This window comes from Rhipicephalus sanguineus, chromosome 5 (genome assembly GCF_013339695.2).
Source record: "Rhipicephalus sanguineus isolate Rsan-2018 chromosome 5, BIME_Rsan_1.4, whole genome shotgun sequence".
NCBI lineage: Eukaryota > Metazoa > Arthropoda > Arachnida > Ixodida > Ixodidae > Rhipicephalus > Rhipicephalus sanguineus.
The window spans coordinates 166,260,619-166,287,498 of NC_051180.1; the positions used below are offsets into that span (position 1 = coordinate 166,260,619).

Genomic DNA, 26,880 nt, shown 5'->3' on the forward strand with positions numbered 1-26,880 from the left:
ACGGCGCGTCTGCTGCCAGTGGCAAAAGACGTTCGCTGGGCCGATAACGCGCGCTCGCCGCGACAGACAACGCCACGTGCGCTTGTCCGGCGGCAAAATGACGGCGCGTTGGCCGATGTCACCCCCTAAGGGGGATGAGCGTCCGTCTCAGTATCAAATAAAGTTCTTTGCCTGCCTGCCTGGCCTGCCTGGCCTGCCTGCTGAGGAAAAGCTCTGTTTCTCTGAAATGGACGCTGTGTGCGACGCTGTTTGTAGCAATGAGAGGACGCTGTCCCTCTCATTTCTATTGACGTGCTTCGCACTTCCCCAGGTTTGACGTTAGTGAGCTGTTTTTTTTAGATGCGAAGCATCTTATGGCGGAGATCAAACCGGTGGTGTGCTGCGTGACCACCCTTACTGCGCATGCGCAAACCCTCTCCATCCACTTCTGCCTCCCCTCTCCCCTTTCCCCTCTTCATTCCCTCCCCCTCTCACCCATCTCCCCTCCCCCTCTCCACTTCCCCTTTCCACTCCCCTCTGAAAGCGGGCTCGACATGCCGAAACGCTGCTTCGCACGCCTCATGTTCCCCTTTAGCGGGAGATTGGTGATTTTTTCTCTTTCTCCTCTCGCTTCTTCCTGCGGGCAGATGTTACATGTTTAAAATGGGTGATATATGGGTTTTGCTACGTCCTGGCAGGAATGACTATCTCGACTTCCTTTACAGCGTGCTACCTCATTCCGGATGTTTTACTGCAGCAGGAGTCGTCCTTTATATTTCAATAAATGAAACAGTCACCGTACCTTCTCATCCTCCAGCTGATAACACACTTATCGCTGACGTGGCATACTGCAGTATTGAGCATTAATATCGCATTTTATCTGGCGTACAATTAGGTCAGCGTTTTCGCGAGATGCGAAGTCATGAGTTAATACGAAGCAGATTAAAAGCAATTGTTGACGAGCGATGTCGTGCTTTATAGTAAGGAAAAAAAAAAGAAAGAAAAGAGCTAATTGACTATCCATCGCAAAAGCAGGCTCTCAGACTACAATTTATCATCACGCACGCTCAATATAGCCATTGCTATTCTGCGTGAAATACCCCCGATTCATTTGAGAGACTGCACATGCTGCACCAGTGATAAACTTCGTTCCCTTTACGTCGGACTGTTGTCGTTATCTTTAATAACATTGTAAAGCACGAACAAAGTTTCTCACGCTCCGTCGATATGGTGACAGTCCTGACGCTCAGTGTGATCTCTTCCCATTGCACTCAGAATAAGAGTAAATGAATAAAAATAAATAACTACCCGAAGGTAGCTTATTTATTTATTTGTTTATTTTTTCATTTATTTTGTGACTCATGGTATCCATTACATGGTATCATGGTATCACATTACCCGCGGCCTCACGCTCTCGGTGTAGGCCATCGCTCAGGTTTCGGCGCGAAGTTCAAAGAAAGTGAATTTCGCGTTCTCATTTCCCGGCTGTAATATAAAACATTTACAGCCAGATGAGTGCGCTCTGAAGGATCATTTTACCAATGTAATGTCATTTAGTGACAGCCTGCATGATCGACTTAAAACTTACATTCGATGGTGCAACTTCAATATAATCACACAAGCCTGAAATCAGGTGGTTTGTATAGTGAGGCAGGCAAAAGCGAAGACAGCCGACAAAGCGCATCTTTCGTACCACTGTGGTGCGGTTCGTGCGGATCTCCTTAATCGGGGAATTCGCGGGTGACGCGAGAACACGTGATGTTCTCTGTGACACTTGGTGATAACCGGGGTCGCATTTCCTGCACTTTCGCCACCATAGGCGGGCGCAGGGCTCTTCACTAGCCCCTTTAGTACGGAAAGCCGAGCTAGTTGGTACGAATGCATAGTGCAATAGCGTAAGAAAACACAGGGACACAGGCAAGAGAGACGATACAAGCAGGCGCTAGACGATACAGGCATGTCCCTGTGTTTTCTTGCGCTATTGCACTATGAGCCCCCCTTAGATGATTAGGCAGGGGGGGGGCGAGGTTGCGCCCCCCCCCCCCCCACCTCCCCTGTGTGCACGCCTGTGCGAGTCGCCACCTAGCTCAGTACGCTGCTTTCGAGTTGGGCAGAGTTCAAGCTCCATCGACGGACCTCGGGAAAGTTAGAATTGCGAAATCATTTCACTCACCGTGGTACGTGACAACGCCGACGAGAAGTGCTATGTGGGAAGGTTTAGCTGCTGAGTCTGTACACGGATATCACTGTAGTCGTTTCACGGCTCCTATTTGACACGCCTTTCATATGTGCTTCCCGCAGTTCGTGCTTTCTATCCCTGCTGGCATGCCATACTGTCTCTCCCAGTTGCGTTGCAGACAGCAGTGTGTGTGTGGGGGGGGGGGGGGGCGGGAGAGGGGGGTTGACGCATTAAGCCAATGTCGTAAGCAGCTACCGTCAGCTGTTTCAGTGCTCCCTTTTCAAAGAGTAGTACATCGACGCATTCATCATTCTTTCTGCTTTTTTTTTTTTGGGGGGGTGGGGGGGGGGCTTGGAGAGGGAGAGGTACGAAGTTGTTCTCGCCAAAAGAGCATGACGCTTCTTCTGAGGCAACCAGGACAATGAAGCTCGCAACCGTGAAATCGAGTGTTGCATCCTGCAAGAGTGGGTTTCTTCGCACCCCGCTGTAAACACGAATTGTAGATCGGCGAGTGATCGTTGCAGCAGTCATGCAAACTTAACTATGTGCGCCTCATGGACTTGATAGGGCAGCTTTGATAAGATTGGTTCTCAGAGAGACTGCGACATTCGGGATGCAAAAGTTGACTCACACTGTCTGAGCGTTTTCGCTCGCTATCCGCGAGGTACCGCGCAAAGAAAATCGTTTCGTGGAAAAGCGAATCACGTACCCCGCTTCCTTGGTGGACTTTTCAAGCGAAGCATGTATTAATGACCTGTGAAGCTGGTGATGGTGTTCCAAAACAAAAAAAACCAACTCACCCACAACTGGTGCGCACCAAAGAAATGATAAATAAAACAAAAGTTTTTCTTCCGAGGATTGAGGTTTCAACCCGGGTCATCCCGCCCCATATCGAGTGCCTTGACCATTAGGCCACGCGCCCATGCTTGCCCATTATTACTGAGCTGAAGCATGCGAACGCATTCTACCAACGATGCAAAAAAAAAGAAAAAAAAAAACGAAGCACTACACTTGCTATTTCGCTTCATTGAAACATTTCGTGTAGGCGGACTGAAAGCGATCTGCTGTGCAACGCGTAAGGTCGATATCAGGAATTCCGCATTCAGGAAAATTTGGATATCGAGAAAATTAAATTCCTAACCCGCGTTTCCGTGATCGTGGTGATGGTCCTTTCGTTGGGCCGTTCTAGAGGTTGACGAACGATGGAAAGAAGATGAAAGACGCCATGCCGATTCAGCCTGAAAACAGCGTTCCGGGGACGGCCGCTACCTAACAAAAAAAAAAAAAAAACTGAACGCTTACGTTAGGAGGGAGCATTGAGCAATGCGATAGACAGAAAGAAAGAAAGAAAGAAGAAAGAAGAAAGAAAGAAAGAAGAAAGAAGAAGAAAGAAAGAAGAAAGAAAGAAAGAAAAAGAAAGAAGAAAGAAAGAAGAAAGAAGGAAAGAAAGAAATAAAGAAAGCACGCCCACGCCAAGCTTCGCTTGCCCCCATTTCCCCGATAGGGAAATGGCTCCTAACTTATCCACTGCAGTGTTTCCTCGACTATGACGTTTCCCCATTTCCCCGATAGGGAAAGGGCTCCTGAAACTTGCCCACTACAGTGGTTCCTCGACTATGACGTTCAACTGTCCGAGCAAAGGTCGCGGGTTTGTTCCCGGCTGCGGCGCTTTGCTTACCCACGCGGGTCAATGTGCAAACGCGCACGAATCGTGCTCCATGTAAGTGGTCAAAATTTATCCGGAGAGCACCACAATAGCGTCTCTGACAACTGATTCCTGAGCCCTGGGAAGTTTAACTCGCGAAGGCATACTGCGGTATTTAAATGGACACAAAAGTGAAACGCTTAACCACGCCCCAATTCTACTCACAGCATATCAGCCATCCCGCTCCCAAGTCTTGTTTAATTTTGCGTAAACACTGCACTCGATCATTTCGACACGTGTATGCAGTGTTAAATGGTTGGACCACAAAGGTCTGAAAAGTCAATCAGCCAAAATCAATCCGAAAGATCGATCAGCCGCTCGTCCTGTGCATATACAGCATAACCTCATTGATACGGTCCCGTTTCATACGATTTCCCAACGTTCGCGATATCGTTATCAAGCGAAAATGCGCGATGTTTTAGTGAAATTGGATTGCGCTTTCCCGGATAGTACGTTTATCCCCGCATTTTTTTTTCAAGAACGCATGAACGATGTTCTAACGTACCATCTACTTACCCGTGTATGCGTCCTAATATTGTGCCCGCTTGTTTTAGGTAACTGCGGTGCTTTCTGTAATAACAAAAAAAGCCTCGTGTCGTTGTTCCAGTGCGACAAGGCACCGGGAAGCCAGCACAGAGCCACCAGCGGCCGACGCTCGCCGCCATTGGCCTTCGCTGATGGCCGAACAATGGCAGCGTCGGCGGCGGAGGCGGTGTCCGTGGACGAAGAGGTCATGCAACGAAGACTCCGATGGACGCCTGCACCTACTACTCGCCGAACTAGCTGCCGCAATGGCGGCGGTCTCTTACGGACTCTCCGTCGGGTACTCGTCCCCGGCGTTGCCGGACATGCGCCAACGGATGCACTTGACCGAGAACGAGAGCAGCTGGTTCGGATCGCTGCTCAACATCGGAGCGCTCGTCGGAGGACTGGTCGGAGGCAAGTTTACATAGACTGGAATGTCCGTTGATGTTCGCTAAGATTTGCTGATTAACTTTTAACAGCGAAGCCGTTTACCTCTAGCCCATATGCGTTCACGCCGGGAGGTATTTTGGCCGGCTCGCGTACGTATGTAGACACCGCACGTAGAAATAAAGAATGGAGGCGGCGCATCTGGCGGAGCGCGCTCACGTGGTGGCGCTTGCCTCGGCGTTGGATGGTGGCGCTGCTGTAGTACGGCGTATAGTACTTAAGTCCAGGGTTCGACGGAAACCCCTCTGGTCGGGAAAGTTCATGGCGGAAAAATCAAGCGCCGACCAATCGTTAAAACACACACACACAAAGACAAAGACGTTTCGGTACCGCTGGACCTTCTTCACGTTTCGGTCCCGCTACGGGGACCTTGTTCACAATGAACAAGGTCCCCGTAGCGGGACCGAAACGTCTTTGTCTTTGTGTGTGTGTTTTAACGATTGGTCGGCGCTTGATTTTTTCCGCGACGTATAGCACTGCGAGAAACCGGAGAAGGCAAGCCGCCGCGACGGCGCAGAGGGTGCACGCCGGAGAAAAAAGTTCACAAAGAGGAGACGCGTCGACAGCAGCAACGCATGTGCAGGCAGCAAAAGCGGGACCATGCAAAAGAGGAAGAACGCATGCAATCGCTCACGCCGGAAAAACGAACGGATCGGCGCATACGGCCGTAACGCGAATACAGCTTCGCTGGTAATCCGTCCCCATATTAATACTGGGGCTCCACAAAACTTTAAGAGCTTCACGGCCCTTAGTGAAATCGACGAATTGTATCCGGCGTTTTCGCAAGGCGTACTTGTACTATCACCCCGAACGAATTTTTTTTTTGGTGATACCAGTTGCGCGACGTTCATTCGATACTGCTACCGAATACTTGGTCGTTCGGCTAAATTGTCTGCTACATTGCTCAAAAAGGCGGTTTGTTCGAAAAGTAAGTGGAACAACAGTGCATTTTTATCGCAGGATTGATGTCGCGTCTCTCTGAATTTAACGCCGCCCGACGATTTCATTCCATGCCTGTATTTGTCTCCGAGAAACTCACCGGCTACACTTCTAAAGTATAGAAACATGCGCCACAAAGTAATTAATAGTTAGTGAATCATAGTTGGTAGCACATTGATCATACGTTCAACGTCTGTGGTAGTCCACCGCATCTTACAGTTTACTTTGGATGTTTCGACAAAATTTTCTTCCTCTTCGGAATCCGTGTCCTTAAATTTTTTTGGGAGTCTTTGGAAAAACAACCCACGTTGTGGAACGTTTTGCCTACTGCAACAATGTTTCTACGTTACCTGACATTGTTGTGGTGAAACGTTTTCGTGGGAATAATTATATAATTTAATGAGATCCGCAAAGCTTTTGCAAGGGCGCACGCCTAGCCTTTCTTATCTACATTTTGTTAACTGTGCAGCTAAACTTTCGAGCACTCGTTCATAAATTTAATGGAAACTGGCGCAAACATCACCGTCCAAGATTAGCAAAGTCGGAGACCGCTCGCAAAAAGAATAAATAAAATCACTTTTTTTTTACAATTTAAAACGAAACTGTTGTTACATTTCTATCCAGGACCGTCTATCCGGTACCTCGGGCGACGATACACCTTCCTGCTCACTGCTGTCTTCCACATAGCCGGTTGGATCCTGATAGCCACGGGTTCCGCAGTCTGGATGCTGCTGCTAGGCCGCACATTCTCGGGACTGGCAACGGGTGTTGCTGCACTAGCCGTGCCGGTCTTTATCTCTGAGGTAACTACAGAAAACTTATATTGCTGTCTCTGGTGTTAAAGATATAATCTCGTCTCTTAACCGCAGCACATGATTCCAAGCCATAAGTGTATTATTGAACATGTCTAGCTTGGCGGTCACACAGAATTTATTAGCTTGTCTTAAGCAAGGTGAGAGTCAAGAGAAGTACAAGATAGAGCTCGATCTTAGTTCACTACAGAGCGCCTAGTTCGGCAGCGCCACACTTTCACATGAAGCAGAAAACTACATTCCGAGCAGACTTCGTTCATGGAGATGGCGCTCCAATATTGGAGGCGGCGTTCTGATGGCCGTACCCACCGTAGTAGCCAAGGTGTCGCGCCGCTAAGCTCGAGGGTGCGGGTACGACGGCAGCTCCATTTCGATGTGGGGAAAGTGCAAAGAACACCCGTATACACAGATTTAAGTCTACGTTGAGGAACCCCAAGAGGTCAAAATTATTCCGGAGTACCCAATACAGCCTGCTTCATAATCATATCGTGCTTTTGGCACCTAAAACCCAAGAAATCATTATTAATGGAAGGTAACCTCCAGAAGATGGTGGTAAATCATCATTCACCACGAGAAGCCTCTGGATCTAACTGGGGCATAATTTCGGGTAGTGCGAGCCAGCTCGCTCAATAGTAAAAACATTTATTGCCTCTATAACGTTTCTAGGCAAGTGGGTGGGGTCCTTAGTCCAGGGCTCCACTGGCCTTTGCGGCTCGCTGGGCTTGGTCGAGCAGAGCCAGCTGGCTCTCCCGATCCTTGCTAGCAAGCCAGCTCTCCCACTGCCTTGATCGAGATTGTGTCCCCAAAAGGGGAGAATTGACGTCTGGGGGCCGCGATTGGCATTCCCACGTAATGTGGGAATGGAAGGGTAAGGCTTCAGAGACAGAAGCGAAGGACAGAGTGGGCACAAGGGCGCAGCCAGGTTTTATTCTGGGAGTGTGTCGTGCCTGGGTATTTGAATCCATCCCTCATCGGCAACAGGTTGTTGCTACGATAGGGCAGCGTCGTACCCGGACTCCGTTTGGTAGCGTAGTCGAGTCTCCGGGTTGAGGAACTGATGTTAGCAAGATGGGAAAACAATAACAAGTTTACTGGCACTTTTTGTACACTCAGTTTACATCGTGACAAGGTCAGAGTTCAGCGACGAGCGAATTGGATGAGCCTGTTACCGAGGGCTCAGAGCCCCATTTCTCACTCAGCACCGTCGTTTTAACCCCTCAGTTTGGCTCCTCTTTCTTGATGACCACCAATCACACACACGACCACACCCACCATGGCACAGTCCATTTCACTGTCGCTGAGGGGTCGTTGCACACTTGAAGCAGCAAGGGTCCGGCGGTTGACGGCACGCAGGTGGGGGAAGCAGGACAACAGGTTCCTCGTGCTTGCCCCTCCGATTCTTTCCGCGAAGGCAGAACGTGCTTGCTCCTGCAGTTCTTTCCCCGAAGGCAGAACGTGCTTGCTCCTGCAGTTCTTCCCCGAAGGGCAGAAAAAGGTTTGTGGAGACTCCTGTCCAAATATACCCGTCAGGTCACTTCGGCAGCGTACCAGCCAAGCCCAGGTGGCCCATTGTCTCCGGCCTTGCCGTCCCAGACCTTGAGGCCGAGATTCTGCCCATTGTTGGTCACTCGTCGTCCCAGAAATTCCGTTTCGTGGAAGGATGCAGGTGTTCTAGCAGTGTGAGAACGCCTCGCCCGCAGATTCTCATGGTCAGCGCATCGCCACCGACTGCCAGTCATAACAAGTGGTACTACGCCTCTATATGTGCGCGCGTGTGTATGTATACGTGGCTGTACATACACACATGCAAACTGAAAAAAGAGTTAGGGGGTTGAACTACCCCCCCCCTCCCCTAGTTACGCCCTTTGGGGGGCGGGACGAAGACGGTCACCGATATCCTTGCATCGCTTTGAGTCCCAATAGAGAGAGATAACAATCTTTAATGAAATTCCCGGAGATGTTAGCCTGGTTTATCGCCTGGCTTGCGAGTCCAGGGGTCGGGTGGTGACTTAATATATGCAGTGATCAGATATGCACAAAAATAATGCGTAGATTCACAAACACACGCATATATACAAAAGAGTCATTCATAAAGTTTCGTTAAGTCCAGCGGTTCTCAAAAACACCAACAGCGCTTTAGTGTCGCGCATCGCACAAGCGTTGTCTTGCCACGGGTCGAGAAGGTGCCGCAGTTCCAAGCTCAAGCCGCATTGCAAATGCACTGCTGCCTTTAGAATCTGTCGTTCTGCGTCGTAACGGGAACAGTCGCTGAGGACGTGTTTTAAATCTTCCCGAGTGTTACATGTGGTGCACGTAGGCGTGTCCGACTGCCTGATCTTGTGCTTGAAGCATTTCGTGTAGGCAACGCCGAGTCTAAACCGGTGAATGCACGCTTCATCTTGCTTGGTTAGTCCTCGTGGCATACAAACGCTACACGTCGGGTCTATTCTGTGCAGAGGTCCGTACTGGTTACTTGTATCGCGCCACATTGTTCGCTACATATTCCACGCGAACCCGGATACTAAAATCGCCGCCCCAATATTATAACAAGGAAGAGTAAGGAATGAAATGATTAATTTCGCTTGTTATTAGAAATACTTTATGAAGGGAACTAAAGCATGGCAGGAACTACACATTGTGAACGGTTGCAATCCCTAATTGATTGAGAATAGGTGCTCTATATTCTGGCAAAATGAGTTCAAGTCACACTGAATCCTACCTATCCTACCTATGTATGTAATGTTCGCCTCTGTAAATCAGCAAAAATGATGATCACTCTGACCAACGTAAAACGATGCTAACGCCCCCTTCTGTCGGGCTAAAGAGACATGCGGAACTTGCACACATGCACTGCAGAAGAGGAAAAGAAATAAGGAATCTGAGCTTGTGGCATACGCACAGCCACGACAGAGCAAATTCTGATCGTGAATGAGTCATATGTCTTGTTCTTGTGTGCCTTTTCTACTGGACTGTTCATAACGTGTGTGTCACAAGAATGAAAGTAGTATATTTAGGCATATTTACGACGTTTTCAAAATTACGCCTCCAAGCGAATCATGTTTGCCGCCATCAGGGGCGGTCCAGTGAGATAAAGCTGCGATGGGTAACATCCAGCACTGCCATCGGCCTGATATATGAAGTCCTGGATATGTAGCACAGTATGGTGCAATTTTTTCTTGCCTGCAGGTGAGTCCCAAGGAGGTACGGGGTCTTCTGGACACCGTGTGCACGATGGCAATCACTTTCGGTATACTAACGGCCTACGTATGGGCAAGTGGTGTCACTATGACTTGCTGGCAGCATTATGCATCGTCCCGCCTGTCATCATGGCCGTCCTCTTGCCCATGCTTGCCGGTTCTCCTCGCTGGTTGCTGCAAGTGGGGCGCCAGGATTCGGCGCTCAGGTGAGATCAGAGGGTGCCGTTATTGTCAGCCTACAAAATTGGGAGCTTTCGGTTTCGCTGGAATATGCTGGAGGATTACGATTCGATCGCCTGGAGCACTGCATGCATTATGTAATGACTGAACGAGACTGACACTCCACTGGTCATCGAAAGGGCCCATCGCGATACCGAAAGCAGCTTGCGAACTTTCTTGATATTGCGAGAGGTTACACACACACACACACACACACACACACACACACACACACACACACACACACACACACACACACACACACACACACACACACACACACACACACACACACACACACACAGACACACACACACACACACACACACACACACACACACACACACACACACACACACACACACACACGCACACACGCACACACGCACACACACACACACACACACACACACAAAACGAATGACAAGCCAAAGGATACAGACAGGACGTATAGCTGTGCTTGTTTTCTTCGTCTTGTCCTTCGTTCCTTTTTGCGCTAATTAGATATGTCGCAAGTCAGTACTTCGGACCAACTAGTCCACCTCGCATCTGTAATAAAGAGTTGGTAACTCATGGAAGGCGCCATCTTCCCGGCCTACGTCGAGTCAAGCAATGCAGTGCGAAACCGATAAATGATGCCTATTACCTTTTTAAATGTGAAATGAAGATGAAATCCATCTTGTGTATCGCGGTCAGGGTCCAAATGAGATTTGTGTCATTTACCCCGTGCAGTGAAGGATTAGGCATTTGCCCTCTAACCATTCCCTCCTCACCCCTTCGCAAAATTCAGTGATGAATGGTCCAGTACATGTATCTAATTTCATTTATTTGCGTGAGAATATCCCACGCATGATGTAACCTACCAATAACATCCCAAAGACGAAGGGCGGTGAGGAGTACAGAAATCAAACACTTTGTCTTGTTTTATGCTCTGTGAACATGAAATTTTCGTAATCAGTATTTACTTATCAACAGAGCCTCAAGGTGATAGCTATACGAGCTGGTTAAGAGTCATATTGACCAACGACGAGTGAGCTAGTATTGAATTGTTACTGCAGTGCTTCCTAATCCATGCGACGCAGTCAGGGTCAGTTCAATGACGACTTGCTTACTCTCCCTTCCGCCAGTTGCGTTGGAGAACCATCAAAAGATGTCCTATGGAGCCAAAATTTTACTACGTCTCATTCTCACGTTCTAGGGCTCTCCAGTTCTATCGCGGACCGGACGTGGCCGTAGAGTTCGGAGCCATGCATGAAGCAGTCACGGCCGACCTTGAATCACCGCTGACCCTGGCCGAGCTGGGGAGACCCTGGGTGTACAAGCCGTTTCTGTGCACGCTGGCTGCCTTCTTCTTGCAGCAATTCTCGGGCATCGTGGTCATGCTATTCTACACCCAAGATATCTTCACCACGGCCGGTACAGGCCTGTCGGCGGCCGACAGCACCATCGTCGTGGGTGCCGTGCAGGTGATTTTAGATTGCCAGTTAGTAAACAAGATGTTAAAGATAATACGCCTGCCTTTCGCAATGAAAGTAAGAAGGTTAAAATAACGTAAGTGTAGGCAAGATTCCCTCAAGTCATTGCTTTATGCGATGGATGCTTAGTGAACAAGAAACGCACTTGCGCATGACCGAAATCGGGCACAGCGCGTTCATGCTATGAGCACAATCCGGCAGCAATTCAGGAAACTCAATTTTGCCATCATGTCAGCTTTGATTGGCTATCAGGGATGATGCTCCGTAACTTAATGGCTCAGAATGCCAACCTGGCGGAATTAGACAATGTCAAAAATGTAGTACCCTTTGACTCTTTTATTACACTGAATTCCCAAAGGAGTGGTAGAATTTCAGCATTCGCAGAGCGCAAGTTCGAGCTACGTGAGCCAGGTGGGCAGCAGCGAAGGAAAGACGAGGAGCACAAGAACGTGAGGAACTGACGCCTCGTCATCAGTCCTCATGGCGTCGGCCACCGCGTTATTGGATCCTGGGTCTTTCCTGCCTGCTACCATGGTGTGTCGTGGGTGCGATCTGGAGCTGATGTACTTGCCCTAAGGTTGATCGCGTGATATCTACCTCCCCATCCTTAAGGCCCAAACTGAGCCGGAAGTTCAGTGTAGTGCGTCACTATAGTTTTGGCTGTGTGTGACAGCTGTAGCCGCGTTTCCCCGCGCAGAAGGCATTTCTTCAGCAAACGTGGTGCTTTCGAAATCGCGCGTTCCAAATGCTGTCTGACGGGTTCACGTAGGTCCTGACAAAAGGTCTCAATGAATTTCTCGAAATGAAGTTTTTGTTTTTGCGAGCTGTAGTCCCTCTTCCGGTCGTAGGTGGTGTGCGTGGGCCTCGCCACGCAACTCACGGATCGCCTTGGTCGTCGGCCCCTCATGCTCTTCTCGACAGCGGTGTCCGGCATCAGCCTCGTCATCCTGGGCTGCTTCTACCACTTCAAGCGCACACTGGGCCCTAGCTTCGTGCACTCTTACGGCTGGCTGCCCCTGTTCTCCCTGTGTCTCTACTTTCTGGGCTTCTCCGTGGGCCTGAGCCCGGTGCCTTCGATACTCCTGGGCGAAATTCTACCGCTGCGGGTCAAGTGCGGAGCCGCCAGCTTCCTGATATTCTTCTACTTCTCCTGCGGCACGCTCGTCGCCAAGGAATACAACGACATGATGGCGTTGGTGGGCGAGGCCGGGGTCTACTGGTTCTACGCGAGCTTCATGGCCGCTGGCTTCATACTTGTGGCCGCTTTGCTGCCGGAGACGAAGGGAAAGACTCTCGAAGAAATTGAAGAGATCTTCGGCTCACGACGGTCCGAACAGGAAGAATCCTTCGACGACTAGCTTTTCGGTGAATCGCATCCTTCGAATGCGCGTAGTGTGAAGATGAAACCATGACGATTGGTGGCCACAACGTCAAGTTCGTCCCGTTGTGTTTTAAACACGACAACTGACAGTCAGTCCAACGAATTTAATCTAGTCCACATTTTTCGTTATCTCCTCTCGATGAAGCTTGCACGTTCTCGCCAACATTCCGCAGAAGGTGATCTCTATGGAAATCTCAGGGGCTTCCAAAGCGGCTTTTTAGGGCGTGGACGCTGTCGCACGCACAGCAAGAATTGATGCGGCTACGACTACATATGTGCTTTCATCGCGGTATTAACTGGATGCTCGGAAACGTTCCCACCCACGCCTGTAGCCTCCGACTGATGAACAGTCGAATGGACACACTGCCTGCTTTGATTTTATTACCAGAGTGTGTGCGTTTTGATTTTGTACATGGCGTTATAATGTAGGTTTGTCAAGCGAGGACTGTGGCGCTGCGAGCAACACAAAGTTGCGCATTGTTAATGCTTCAGACATTCCATATTTGCACTGCTCACTCAGGGAAAGGCGGTCGTAACTCTACTGAAACGTTTCCTATGCCATTCATATGTTTCCTTAAGAAATCAATCTACTTTCCATATAGTTGACCTATAGTTCCTTCGGAATCGTACGGAAACATATGTACTCAAATGGCATATGGAACGTTTCTGTAGGGAAAGGCGCGTATGTGATGCCACGGGAAACTTATGCAGTACGTCATTACAGTGGACTCCCCAAAACACTATGCTGTATAATTATGCTCATAATTATTTTAATTAGGAGCCTCAAAATCCGCTTTTCTTGAAAAAGTAACAAAAGAGGGCTCACGGAAAGTCAGTAGCTTTCTTTTTTGTCCTGAAAATGATCCGTTTCGTGATTTTCGACATTTACTTAGAGCACATCGTGCCATAGGACAGGATGTATTGCACACATATGTGAAAAGAAGCAGAACTCTCGGCTTACTGTCATCATATCTGCGCGCGCTACGACAGTATTAAGTCCTAAGCTTTACGTGAAACTGCTGCCGCATGAAGTGCTCAACAAGTTTAAATGCAGCTACGAGCGCTTGTACAGGACGGCACAGACACCATATGAGGTCTGGATTGGAAGAACAGCCAATTGACAAACCAGCGAACAAACAAAAACAGGCAAGTAGTTCGGTAAGGGATGAACCGAGTGACAATCTGTTACGCCTAACGCGGGAGCGCCGTGAAGATATTACTGCAACATGTTCTAGTACTTACGATTACTGGCTGCCCTCTGCAATTTAGTTTGGAACAAGGTCGGTGCTCAGCCAAACTGTTCTCAAGGTGTACTGACATGACGAGGAGCAAAAGGAGCTTTACCAAGATACCGTGATGCTTTAGTTCGGGTTGTTATCGCTAAAACAGGTGACATACACTACACAGCCTTACGCGCCCGAGCGAACTTTTGGACAAGTGTCTTAGCCTAATAAGGCGCGAGACTCACCGTAAGGAAAAGTTAACATTTTCAGCTAAATTTTCATGAAATTTTGCGACTTGTGAATCTAATCACATGTACAGTACTCACGGATTCGAAGGCGACATCAATTTTTTTAGTATAACGACTAGCATGAGAAATTGCCTAGTATAACCAGGTCATATCGCGACGAATCTGGTCTCTGAGGATAATGTTGGATGATGTACGCATTCGAATCGAAATTACGCCGATATGGCCCGAACTGAAGACTGTGGAAACGAAAGTATGTGCGTTACTTAGCCTTAAACTGTCCTGTTAAAATTCATGAGTACTGTACTTTACACAAGAAGCAGCAGCAGCAAATAATCGGCCTACTCTTCCGGGGCTGAACTTTCTTAAGTAAATGCTCCTCGCCATTTGGGCACTTTCCTTCGCTGATGATATTTCTGGCATCAGCATTATCTCAAATTCTCTCTTACGAGCAATTCTAGAGAAATTGCTTTTTGTGAAATGGACGCTGCTCTTTACCTGAACCATGCATGCTCAAAAGTTTAAAAAAAAAAGGGTAAAATATGGGTCATTTCGCCTCTACCATTCATCATGGGCAGCTTGTACGTGTTTATGGTGCCCCCGCGTTCTTACACAGTACAGGGCAATTGATTTTTTTTTCTGTGCAACGTGAATTTGCTATTCATGTGTCTTCTCCCCTTACGCATATGCGCTAGATGCCGCGCGTATGGATATGTGATAGATACCGCGGTTGCCGTCGGCTTTTTTCGCATAATTGTGTCATATAGAGCGCAATGTGCCCACAAGTACTGTTCTCGAAACATGTACCGATTCTCCAATTCTCCATACACCCGCGCCGCGTGGACTTAAAAGCAGCGTTAAGCCCGTCACTGGTACGCGTATGAGCGTGCACCTCTGCATACTTGAATGTTCGTAAGGTAATTTTCGATAAAATTCAGCTTTCTCGAGGCTTTCGTTCGACGAAAGCCTCTCTGACAGGCTGCAACTACACATTTACGCGTCCTATTCCAGCTGTTTACAAGAAACGGTAATTTACTGCCGGCTTCCTCAATTTTCGTTCCACGCTTTTTGTCAAACTAGCTATCTAGTTTACGTGTGTCAGTAGGCACACGTAATCTGTTCTTGCTGCATACGCAAGCATTTGTATGACGAGTCTTCCAGGCCGTCATTCAGCATTTGTCCCAGTTGCTTAATTTGCGCCTTCTCGCTAACGCATGTTTTACGTGTAGTACATTTGCATTGTCACGAACGGCAACATCAACGTTTTCTTAATGCGGCCTGTTTTTTTTTTTTTTTAATTACCTGCATACCTTTGTTCCATATGGCTCACTGAGCGTCAATGGCCGCGAAGATATACGTTCACTGATAGTTGTAATCAATAAATGCGTGTCGTTTTGTTTGTTTCCTGTATTGCCAAGTGCGGAGTTTTTGAAAATAAAACGGGTAGTTACTGCCAATGTTAAATCCACTCGCGGTGCATCTTGTTTTTTTTTTTATCCTAGTTATATGGCGCGTTGCTGTACACACGCGATAACAGTAAGCGCACTGACGTTCGATAGTCCAGGCAATGGTGGAATGGTGGAGCTCGCTGGCCGGGTCAGTGCGAGGTCCAGAGATATGTGCACTTGAGCGGAATTGTTGCCGAACGATTGCCGCTGAATAAATTGGAAACTTACCGTTCATTTGAGAACGCCGCGCTTGATTCAGGAGACATCCTTCTGGAAGCGTTGAGGCAAACAGAAATCACATCTTCTCGCATCACTCTGCGCCTGCGCTTTGTCACCTTCCTTACAGCTTAAATGGGAGCCCACGTCATGCACGCACACAATCAGGGTGCATTTGTCAGACGACAGTCGTACCGTTCCGCAGGCAATGACGGCAGATAAACTGCCGTCATTGCACGGTTGAAAGCATATTGACACAGTCGAGTTTTCCACTGGCGCTACATGCACAGATGGCGCTACATGCGCAATGTACTTCGAGTTAATCTAGCAGCCAGAGTTAGCGGAGTTCCGCATACATCCATCCGTTGCCTCGCGCGCTAAACGAAGCAATGTTTTCAGGGAAAGCCACAGCTCACGTCTGCAGACTTCTTGTAGTCGCAACATGAGCTTTGGTGGTCTACCTGCGCTGCGCCTGTGTTCTATTCGCTTTGTAAGTAACAATCGAAAACCACTTGATTATAAACTGGTACCTATAAACAATGTTGGTGGCTCAATTTCTTCTTAACGAAGACAAATATTCCGTTGTGTGATGACACATCGCATACCGCTGTATCTTTTCGTTTCACGCTAGACTTATGCTACTTTTAAAAGTCCAAACAAACGGCAGGAAGGGGAAGATGGACGCTTGCGATGAAAAAATCCGTGAACAGGGAGTGGGTGCTCGAGCCGACGTTTCGACAAGTGGACTTGTCTTCTTTCAGTCTCCAAGAAGACAGCCGTGAAGTTCCAACCTTGAGGAAGACAAGACCACTTGTCGAAACGTCGGCTTGAGCACCCACCCCCTGTCTACCATTAAAAGGTAGCATACACTGTAACTCTCTTGCACGTGGCCTGGTGGTGTCGAAGATGAGAAATAGCAGCTTTAAACAGTTCAATTACAAAATAATACTGCGTTTATCGCGCGATATTCATTCTAAATAAAGAATAACGGGTCATACTAATTTAGGAAGCAGTAATCTGGATGTTGATTGTCGAATAAAGCGCTAAACTACGGTGGCGCTACCATCACTGTGTTTATCTGTGCCTTAGCGCCGGCTTCACCACGCTGCACGGTTGCTGGAAAGAGATGCACAACTCTGGCTTTATAAGGGAAGCTTTGATAGTAACTAAGTATACCCGAAGTGACGTCAGTCACCAGAGTCAATGGGGAACGTTTAGAGTACGTACGCGACCATCTGTGAATTTAAAACGTAGCCGCTGTCGCTAAACAGGGTCCGTTTATGAGTATATCGTGTTGCATTTTACAAAGGTGTTTTGCATAGTCCACCGCCGGTCCAGCAGGTAATCCATCCATCAAGCTAGAGTAATGACTGACGACTCAGGAAAATAGACAATAGGTTGTCATCTGCCTGATGCATTGCCGTCGCTTCTCAAGCTCCCTATTATGCTCTCCTTTGCAATGACAGATATTGGGCTTTGTTCACAGAAAGAGCTCCTAGTAAGAATGACAAAAAAAAAAAAAAAAACGCGCCAGCGCGTCTTTTTGTGTTGCCCTACAGGACGTCACAATAATGAGCTATTTGCGAAGGCGGTAGGCTCGCCTGCACGGCTCCGATCCTCCGATGGCTCCATCGGAAGGAGCTTCGGCTGTAATTTATCTCTCGATGCTCAACCTAAACCATAAAGCCATAATATTACGATATGTATTCTACAGTACTTAGTGATTGTTTTAACTTTTCCCTAACTATCACGACAGAAGTAATACTGTCACCTTCGCATACGTATGACCACGCTACGCGTAAGAAATTTTTAGCCCCATTGAGGCGCCGGCGACATTCCTTTCTGTGCGCGTTGTCCAAAACTTGTTTTAACCACTACAGAACAACTTCATAGTTAACCTCGCCCCATAATATGAAATCGTCAAGAGGTTGTTATTACGTGACCTTGAAACACCGTGATGCGGTAAATACTGCAGGGCCAGAACGAGTGCTTTTAACAGGGACTTGACGTGGTTCCATACATCTGCATTAAAAAGCAATGTAACTTCCGAATATATCAAGTGGCAATCTGCTTTTACCTTCACAAAAGTAAGCTACAGGGATCCGCCAGGCAGAGTGATAACATACACTGGATGTGATGCATTTCACTTTGTTCTAATGCATGAACAACTCGTAGTGTAATATTAACGCGGTAGCGTTAAAGAGCTCGTTTCGCAGAAATTCTGGTGTCGGTGTCGGCGTGTTCTTCCCAATAATTTCTAATTCTTCCCGATATTTCTAAGTAGAGAAGCAGTCATAACTATAGATGGCTTGCACTGACGTCACTAAAAGCGCCGTGTTGGAGCACCAGCATGTGGGGACGCGACGTTTCCGATGTCACATTTATGTCACCGAAATATCACATGCAGGTTTTTATTGCGATAGCAATTATATGGACAGTCTCGGCTGGAAAATGTCCGTCCCCGTCGCCGTCATTCACCGTATATGTATAAGTATGTATATATATAGAAAGGCCACAAAGAAAACTAATTAAGAAATTCTTTCCGACGCGCGGAATCGAACGGGCGACCTCTCGCTTTCCCGCCCGCCGCGTTAAGCCTGTTTCACATGCGAGCGACCGAGCGGCGGGGCCCGCAGCGATCGAGCGGCAGCAGGACGCTCGGACGCGGCTTCGTTTCACATGCACCGCTTTTGCGCGGCGCACGCCTCTGCGATGCGCAGTGATGGTTGTGGGAAGCGCCCGTTATCCGCGGGTTTCCTTTCTCCGGGCTCGCTTGTTTTGGTGCGCTTGGGTTGCAAGTTTCACGAGCCTTCTACTTCGGTGATCGATTTTCACGCGCCTAAACCTTGAATGATGAAAATGTGCAGTGTATCAGAGTGCAATTAAACAACTTCAGTAGTCACGTTTATTTCTGTTCCAGCTTTCTTTTTTTACCACGCAAGTCATGTTGCACGCCCATACACTTGGCCATGGAAAAGCAAAAGAAAGAATTTGTTTTTGGGGTTTTAAGCTTTCACAGGGCTTTCGGTGGCTTTTGCTCTCGAATGCCGCAAGGCGTTGGTGCGCCGTATGGGCCGGCAAGCAACCGGATGCAAGCGGCCCAGTCAACGACCACGGCCGTGCAACGACATTGTGGGTTTGTGAAGGAGCTCGTCTCTTTTTTTTTTTTTTTTTGCCTATTGACATTCTGCAGTAACGAGGCGGCGGCATTTGTCGTCTTCGGGGTACGTGACCACTAAAAAAAAGAAAAAGAAAGCAGTAAACTATTCGAACGTGCTGCACCAGAGTAGTAAAAAAAAAAAAAAAAACTGAAACATCTGCTGCGAACAAGTGCGGAGTGTCGTAGGTTCCCCCTGTCCGGACCTATGTTGGTGTCACGATTAGATAAAAATACAAAAGAACAAAATGGCACGTGCAAACGATTTGTCTGCTTTGATGGAAGCGCAGTAAAGAACAACAAAAGGAAAAGAACGGCGTTTTCTACACTGCGAGCTAATGTCGTCTGCTAGGAAACCGAGTCGGAGCGAGTTCCTCCCGGCGCGCGCGGCTGCTCTCGTCTCCATCCCTACAGTCACGTGCCCCCCACGTCACTGCTCCCCCATTGGTTGACCTTGGGCAGACGCTCTAGACGCGCTGCCGCGCAACGTTACTAGAACAAACTCAGTTTAAAAGCTCCGCCGGAGAGGCGGTCCGCGTGGCGGTCGTGAGAACTAGTGGCGCTGCAGTCACGTCTAGCTCCCGCGGCTGGCGCTTGCTGTGATCGGCGTCGCCGATGTACGAGCGCACGTGGGTTACAGCGTCGTCTGCGCTTTGTTAGCTCGTCATTTTTGCGACTGTTCTTGACCAGGCTTAGCGTCTTGTACGAAGACACGTGCATGATGTACGAAGCGTAACGAGGGCGAACAGATTCACAGTGCGGTATGCCGACTTGCTTTGCGCCGGGCTGCAAGAGCGGCTACCGCAACGACGACTCCGCTTCACGACACTTCTTCGGACCTGCAAAAGACTCTATACCATTCAAGCTTTGCATCGCAAAGATAGAAAGCTTACTGCGAAATGCAAGGTCTGTGACGTTCATTTTGAGAGTGACTACATTGTAAAGCACTGTCGTCGTGTCGTTGCGGGACAAGAAGTTTTGATCCCACGTGGAAAGTGGGAACTCGCGCCAGGTGCCGTGCCGCGCTTGTTCCCAGCACTTCCACCCCACATTTCAAAGCCAAAATGTTCGGTGTTTAGGCGCACATCCCCCCCCCTCCCCAAAACGCACGGCGTCCCGCGAAAGCCCAGTGCCCAATTTGGAGGAGCCGCCAGAAATAGAACAGCAGAACGAAAGGCAGGCTATTACCTATTATACGCTACCGAGCAACGTTAATAGAACAAACTCAGTTTAAAAGCTCCGCCGGAGAGGCGGTCCGCGTGGCGGTCGTGAGAACTAGTGGCGCTGCAGTCACGTCTAGCTCCCGCGGCTGGCGCTTGCTGTGATCGGCGCCGCCGATGTACGAGCGCACGTGGGTTACAGCGTCGTCTGCGCTTTGTTAGCTCGTCATTTTTGCGACTGTTCTTGACCAGGCTTAGCGTCTTGTACGAAGACACGTGCATGATGTACGAAGCGTAACGAGGGCGAACAGATTCACAGTGCGGTATGCCGACTTGCTTTGCGCCGGGCTGCAAGAGCGGCTACCGCAACGACGACTCCGCTTCACGACACTTCTTCGGACCTGCAAAAGACTCTATACCATTCAAGCTTTGCATCGCAAAGATAGAAAGCTTACTGCGAAATGCAAGGTCTGTGACGTTCATTTTGAGAGTGACTACATTGTAAAGCACTGTCGTCGTGTCGTTGCGGGACAAGAAGTTTTGATCCCACGTGGAAAGTGGGAACTCGCGCCAGGTGCCGTGCCGCGCTTGTTCCCAGCACTTCACCCCACATTTCAAAGCCAAAATGTTCGGTGTTTAGGCGCACATCCCCCCCCAAAACGCACGGCGTCCCGCGAAAGCCCAGTGCCCAATTTGGAGGAGCCGCCAGAAATAGAACAGCAGAACGAAAGGCAGGCTATTACCTATTATACGCTACCGAGACTGAGAGTTGCATCACACTAACATTCGATCAGTTGTCAGCTGTCGCCAGGGGCGTAGCCAAGGGGGGGGGGGGGTTGGGGGGGTTCAAACCCCCCCCGAAATATTTCAGTTTTGCTTGCATGTATATACACGCACACATACAAACGCACGCACGAACATACATAAAGTACGGTTGAACCCCCCCCGAAAAAAATTTCTGGCTACGCCCCTGGCTGTCGCTATGCCTTCAAAGCAGTGGATTTTCGAGAGATTTTACGACGAGGTATTGAACAAGATGTGCGGAATATTTTACACTCGCCGGCTCGGGAACGGGCTGCTCAGCGCAAAGATTTGACACGGTACACATAGAAAAGACGAGGACCAGCGCTGGTCCTCGTCTTTTCTATGTGTACCGTGTCAATTTTTTTGCGCTGAGCAGTTTAATAATGGAATACCAACTAGCCCAATCCCACACTTTGCTTCGGGAACGGAGACTTACTTGTGCAAAAGATAATTGTAGTTGACGAGCAGTTTAACTGCGTAGTGAACGGCTACAGCACGAAACGCAAACGGCTGTCGTACAGTGTAAAGTGCTGCGGGCATGGAACATCTGCTCGGTGAAGTTGAAAAACTGAAGTTGAATACTGACGACTCTTCTAGCGACAGAGTACGCGCGAATAACTGCTCGGTGCTCACATCACGGCCGATTTGTTCGAATTGTTTAAGGCACCGTAGAAGGATGCGACGTAGAAAGATGACACACCGAAAATACAACTATCCGCTGAAATAATTGCTTAGAGACGACATCTATTCGATGTAATCGCACACTGAGATTTCATTTACCGAGTTCTCGTAAAATTTTCCGATTTTGGGTCATTATCCCTTTAACCGTCGCGAAAACGTGTCTTGTAAACATTGCAAAGCATTGGTGACGTTTTTCGAGAAAGTTTTTTTCAATAAATTGTAGAAACATGAGTACTGTTTTTCTAGAACGTTTCTGTATCTCGAGTAAGTGCGCTTCTTTGTCCACTATAAAGGCTTTTACAAACGTGTTGGGTTGTTCTTGGTCTAAATTTAAAGACGGCAGCGGCTAAAATTACGGTGGTAGTTATAAAAATTACTCTGAAAACCCTGATTCGCTTAGAAACTCCTATGCTTGGAAGTTAAGCGCAATGTAGACAGCTCAAATATTGTCACAGGGTGGTGACGTCGACGAAGGCAGCATGCAGTCAGCAGGTCCGAGATGAAACTCTGTATTTGGCCGAACTTGTGGCCGGGAAACTGAAAGTCAAACTACAGCAATACACTGATAGCGGCGAACAGAGCGTCGACCGTAGATCAAGTGACAAGCGGTCAAGCGCGTCGGCTTTTATACAGGCGCTATCGAACTTTCCAGCGATATCGCTGGTGGCGGCGTTATCTCTTGACAAAGCTGGAACATTCGTGTGCAGCGCGCAATCTTTCCAAAACGATCTATTACAATCGCGGAGCTTCTCGAACACTGCTTCGCGGATAGCGTCGAGCGTTGATAACAGTCCTTGCTGGTCAAACCCGAATACATCAAAATAAAACAAGAAGTGGCCGTGGCAATATAGACCGAACATCGATTCTTAGCCAATCAATGAACAACGCACGCGGGTCAATGCATACGACGACCTTATGCATATCCACCTAAGTATCCACCTAACTAGTATAATAAGAAAGTTACCGCGCAGTTGCCGCTCGGCAGACCGCAGCGTTATGCCGTGGCAGCAGACGACGCGCCGATAGTAGCGCAAGACGGAACTGCAGCGCCGCTAGTTCTCGCGACCGCCGTTCGGACCACCCTCCTCCGCTGGCGGAGATACGGAGCTTTGAAACTGAGTTTGTTCTAGTAACGTTGCTGCCGCGAGCGAATTTTTCCAAATGGAGCGAACAAGATCGCAGCGTCCTTTGGTCGCCCTTAAAACCTGTTTTTGGGCTTCCGCGACGGCAGCCGCTCCGCTCTTGGAGCAAAATCGCTGCATGTGAAACAGCCTTTAGACGTTAGGCCACGACAGCACCGTCTCTCAGCCTGCTAACGGCGAGCTATTTATATACACCACGTAATGCCGCATGCTTTCTTAGTGGCCACATAGATTGCGCGACGTGCGCGCGTGTTGCGCGCTTTAAAGATCGTCGCCCCGCCCCTGCGAACGCCGTTGCTGTTCGCTCTACAGGGAACCAGCGCTCGAGTTTCCGCGGTACGGGCAGCGCCGCCCTGGTGGTCAAAGCGCGCATATCCCAGCCGCTCCCGCGGACGAGAGCGGCGACTGGTAGAGGCGATACGGGCGCGGATCGCCGAAAGAAAGCAAAAGGACGCTGGCGCTGCTGTTGCGTATTCAAGTGCCACCATACGTAGAAATGAGGGAGGACGTATCCTTCTACGTTTTTCCTTCTAAGCCACATGAATAAAAACTGAGGCGGCGTTGCATCCAGGCAGTCAGGCGAGCAGCGTATGTTCTGCTTTTGCTCTCTTCTCAAGTGGCGTCGCGCTGGTTTCTAAACCGAATTGCGCGTGTCTGCTAGATTTATTCGATGGTGAAGACGGCTACCAGTGGAAACCAGGGCCAAAGAACAGAATTTAGCCGGTGTTTTGCCGCAGATAAAGCGAGCATATTATGCAGCATACGGCATCTGTAACAATTGTTTCATCTGACTGCTGCAGCACCACTAAGCTCATTCTGATGCCACCACGTGAAGTGAATGATACGATAGGCAAGTAGTATGCATTATTTGCAAACAGGTACTTAGAAGAAAATCTGCCTTATCTACAAGATGTGTGCGGGTGCACGTTTGCCTAAGCCACTGAACTGTTATAAAAAATACGCACACAATGGATACTCGACGCTGAGGTGCCTCCGTTTAACATAATTTATGCTACACACATAGTATAATATAATTGTCGGTGTTTTACGTCCTAAAACTACGATATGATTATGAGAGACGCCGTAGTGGAGGGCTCCGGAAATTTCGACCACCTGGGCTTCTTCAACGTGCACCTAAATATAAGTACACGGGCCTCAAGCATTTCGCCTCAATCAAAAATGCGACCGGGATTCGATCTCGCGACCTTCGGGTCAGCATTCGAGCACCATAAACACTACACCATCGTGGCGGGTTGTGCTGCAGACAGGGTTCTTGTTAGGGAATAAAGCAGCGGACTACTCGAAGCTTAGATTTCTGCAGTCAGCCGATGCGGTAAAGCTTCTTTCTGCATTGGCTGCCGTGGCGAAGTGATATCGGAATTTATGCCTCACTATAGAAGCTTCAAATGTCTTGGATTTCCACTCGTCGCTTATTTCGCCTAGCGTACTCTTTTTCTTTTTTTTTCGCGTGCCTGTGTCTGCTTACAATAAAGGTGTTTTAACAACATCGATAATGGCGAGAGTTTTACGTGCCAAACAAGGTATTATTATGAGGCACGTCGTAATGTGAGAATCAGGTTAATTTTGACCGCTTGGGGTTCTTTAATGTGCACATAAATTTAAGTACACGGGTGTTCTTTGTATTTCGCCCCCGTCGAAATGCGGCAGCCATGACCGGGATTCTATCCCGCGCCCTCGAGCATAGCAGCGCGACACCATACGTGCTGTGCTACCACGGCGGTTTGCTTGATCAACGTCCGCGTGCATACATACCGCGGACTGGGCATACATACCACGGCAGAAAAAGAAAAACGACGCAACTACCCCTTGCATCTTTTTTTTTACTGCAGAATTGGGCAGCGTGGTAACGACGCAGCACGGACTTAACAATGGAGGCTTGTCAGCCAGCAGAAATTTGACACAAATCCCAGCACGCAGCCAGAAAATGATGACGAGGGGGTCGCCATCGCGGCACAGCACTGTCTCTTGGACGCCGTGTGCTTAGACGTAGTCCGCTTTGTAGAGCGTCTGTCTGTTTCCCAGCGCTTTTGCTGTGAAAGTTGCCTTCAGACGAACTTATTTTTTTCTAAACCACAGTGCAGCGTTACTGACGCAATGGCTGTTCGAACTGTTCGTGCCAATATCGCGGGAACGGCGCACGCGCGTGCGCTCACCGCGATACACTGCAGCCCGCCGTCTGGGCGCGAGCCCTTTTTTGGCGCGCCACCTATCCAGCGCTGGTCTCCCATAGAGAACCCTGCGCACGCATATGGAGAAGAGACCGAAATCGGTGACGGCGCACGGTCATCGCCGAGTTATTTGTGCAAGATTACATAAGAAAATATGGCGGTGAGTACAGCTGGTTTCCGATCCCTGCAGCTGAAATTGATATTTCCTTCCAAATTCAATAAAATCAGTCGTTTGAAAGAAATACATAGAATTACTTCAGCGCAGTGAGAAAGGGGAATAAAAATTTAACGAATCGGCTTTCCCTCTCCACACGAATGGATCTCATTGCAGAGAACCATTATCCTTCGCTGTTTATGATGCCTCTGATACCAGCAAAAAGAAATTGGACCATCTCCCCGAAGGGAACCCTGATGGGATGCGAAGCAGCAGCGTTGCGCACGGGTGGCGTCACGGGCTGAACGGCGCTAACGCGGGTGCTGCGGTGAGCGCTGGAAGATTCGTTTGAAGCGAAATTCGGTGTAGCGTTTACTGGTGTAAACGTTTGTTTGAAACGCAGACACGGGAGGCGGGCGGGCGTTGGAGCCGGAAGCTGCGGGCGCTCCGGTGGGTGAGGGAGAGAGTGACGTACGCGCGCACCTGCGAGGGAAGCGTGCGAGGGGAGCGTGACGTCAACGCCCAGCTGCGGCGTGACCTACTTGGCACCGCTCCAACACCTGCGCCGAGGGAAGCGCGTTGCCTCGCGTTTGTGCGGACGGAGGGACAGTGTTACAGAGGCTAGTCAAAGAGCTGCTTCGCATCTAAAAGAACTGAAAAAGATGACGACGGATGACGAAACGTGCTTTTAAACAGGGCGAGTGCTGACTTGCAAATGAACGTTTATGTGTTAGTAGTGAGCGCTGGCTCTACTTTAGTGATTGTTCAATAAGTCCTGGTCTTGTCCCTTTTTTTTCGATGACAATCATTCATATTTACCAATCTAGTCAACTCAAAGATTCTTTGAAAGAGCACTTTATCACACTAACCCCTGCCTAACGGTCTAACTAAACTTAGAACGACAGAAAATTGAGCTAGCTGGTAAGTATATCATGAAAAGGAAAAGTACAGCGACCATAATGCAAGATATAGGGGTCTGATAGGGGCACTCGCACCGCATGTGTTTGTAAACTTGTAATGAACTGTGAGCCATGTTTTTATTCTTCTTAGTCGATGAATTGATCCTCGCTACCCCACTGCGAAAACTTTCTGAACCTAACTTGGTTTTGCAATGCCCCCTGAATCGGAATTGCAAGCTTTCTTCACCTCGCCTGGTATTGCACTGCCTCCACTGACGGCAAACCTTTGACCGTGCGTCGATTTCGTGCGATGCCGTCATCACATGACCTCATCTTATGTGACATCACGATAACGTCATAATTACGTAACAAAATGTGTAGATCTGTGACGCCACGATGACGTCACATGATGGAGTCATCAAGCTGCAATCTCTGGTCACGTGACTTTTTGTATCGTTCGTGTTGATGCCGACGATCACTCTTCACGTTTGATGTGGTATGTAAGGCTTTTGCCTTAAAATATAGCTCTTCACTTGAACCACAGCCATCAATCAATTCCGTACCAGTTCGCCGAAGCGTTTACACTAACTGCCGTTTATACTGATTCCCACTAATTATATTATATTTTTATTTTTATAATTTTTAAGGCGAAAGCCTTAGATGCCTCATCAAACGCGACAATTGACCGTCGGCGTCGGCAGCGT

At 48.7% G+C, this 26,880-nt stretch overlaps 2 protein-coding genes across 2 annotated transcripts in view; one reads left to right on the forward strand and one right to left on the reverse strand.

The window, feature by feature from the left end:
* The window catches only part of LOC125758653 (uncharacterized), a 48,781-nt gene that overhangs the window by 5,385 nt on the left and 16,516 nt on the right, over window positions 1-26,880 (reverse strand). The window lies entirely within an intron of this gene.
* Window positions 6,461-13,872, forward strand: LOC119394410 (facilitated trehalose transporter Tret1-like). The gene is made up of 4 exons (XM_049415776.1): window positions 6,461-6,577; window positions 9,773-9,989; window positions 11,201-11,468; window positions 12,326-13,872. The coding sequence occupies exons 2-4, from the start codon at window positions 9,853-9,855 to the stop codon at window positions 12,833-12,835; spliced, it is 915 nt and encodes a 304-aa protein (XP_049271733.1). The 5' UTR covers window positions 6,461-6,577; window positions 9,773-9,852; the 3' UTR covers window positions 12,836-13,872.

What these genes read in the sequence shown, in the direction of transcription:
- LOC119394410 (XM_049415776.1), top strand. Translation starts at nt 9,853, where the DNA reads ATGGGCAAGTGGTGTCACTATGACTTGCTGGCAGCATTATGCATCGTC. An exon ending in CGCCAGGATTCGGCGCTCAG is followed by an intron (nt 9,990 to 11,200) that starts GTGAGATCAGAG and finishes CTCACGTTCTAG; the next exon opens with GGCTCTCCAGTTCTATCGCG. An exon ending in TCGTCGTGGGTGCCGTGCAG is followed by an intron (nt 11,469 to 12,325) that starts GTGATTTTAGAT and finishes TTCCGGTCGTAG; the next exon opens with GTGGTGTGCGTGGGCCTCGC.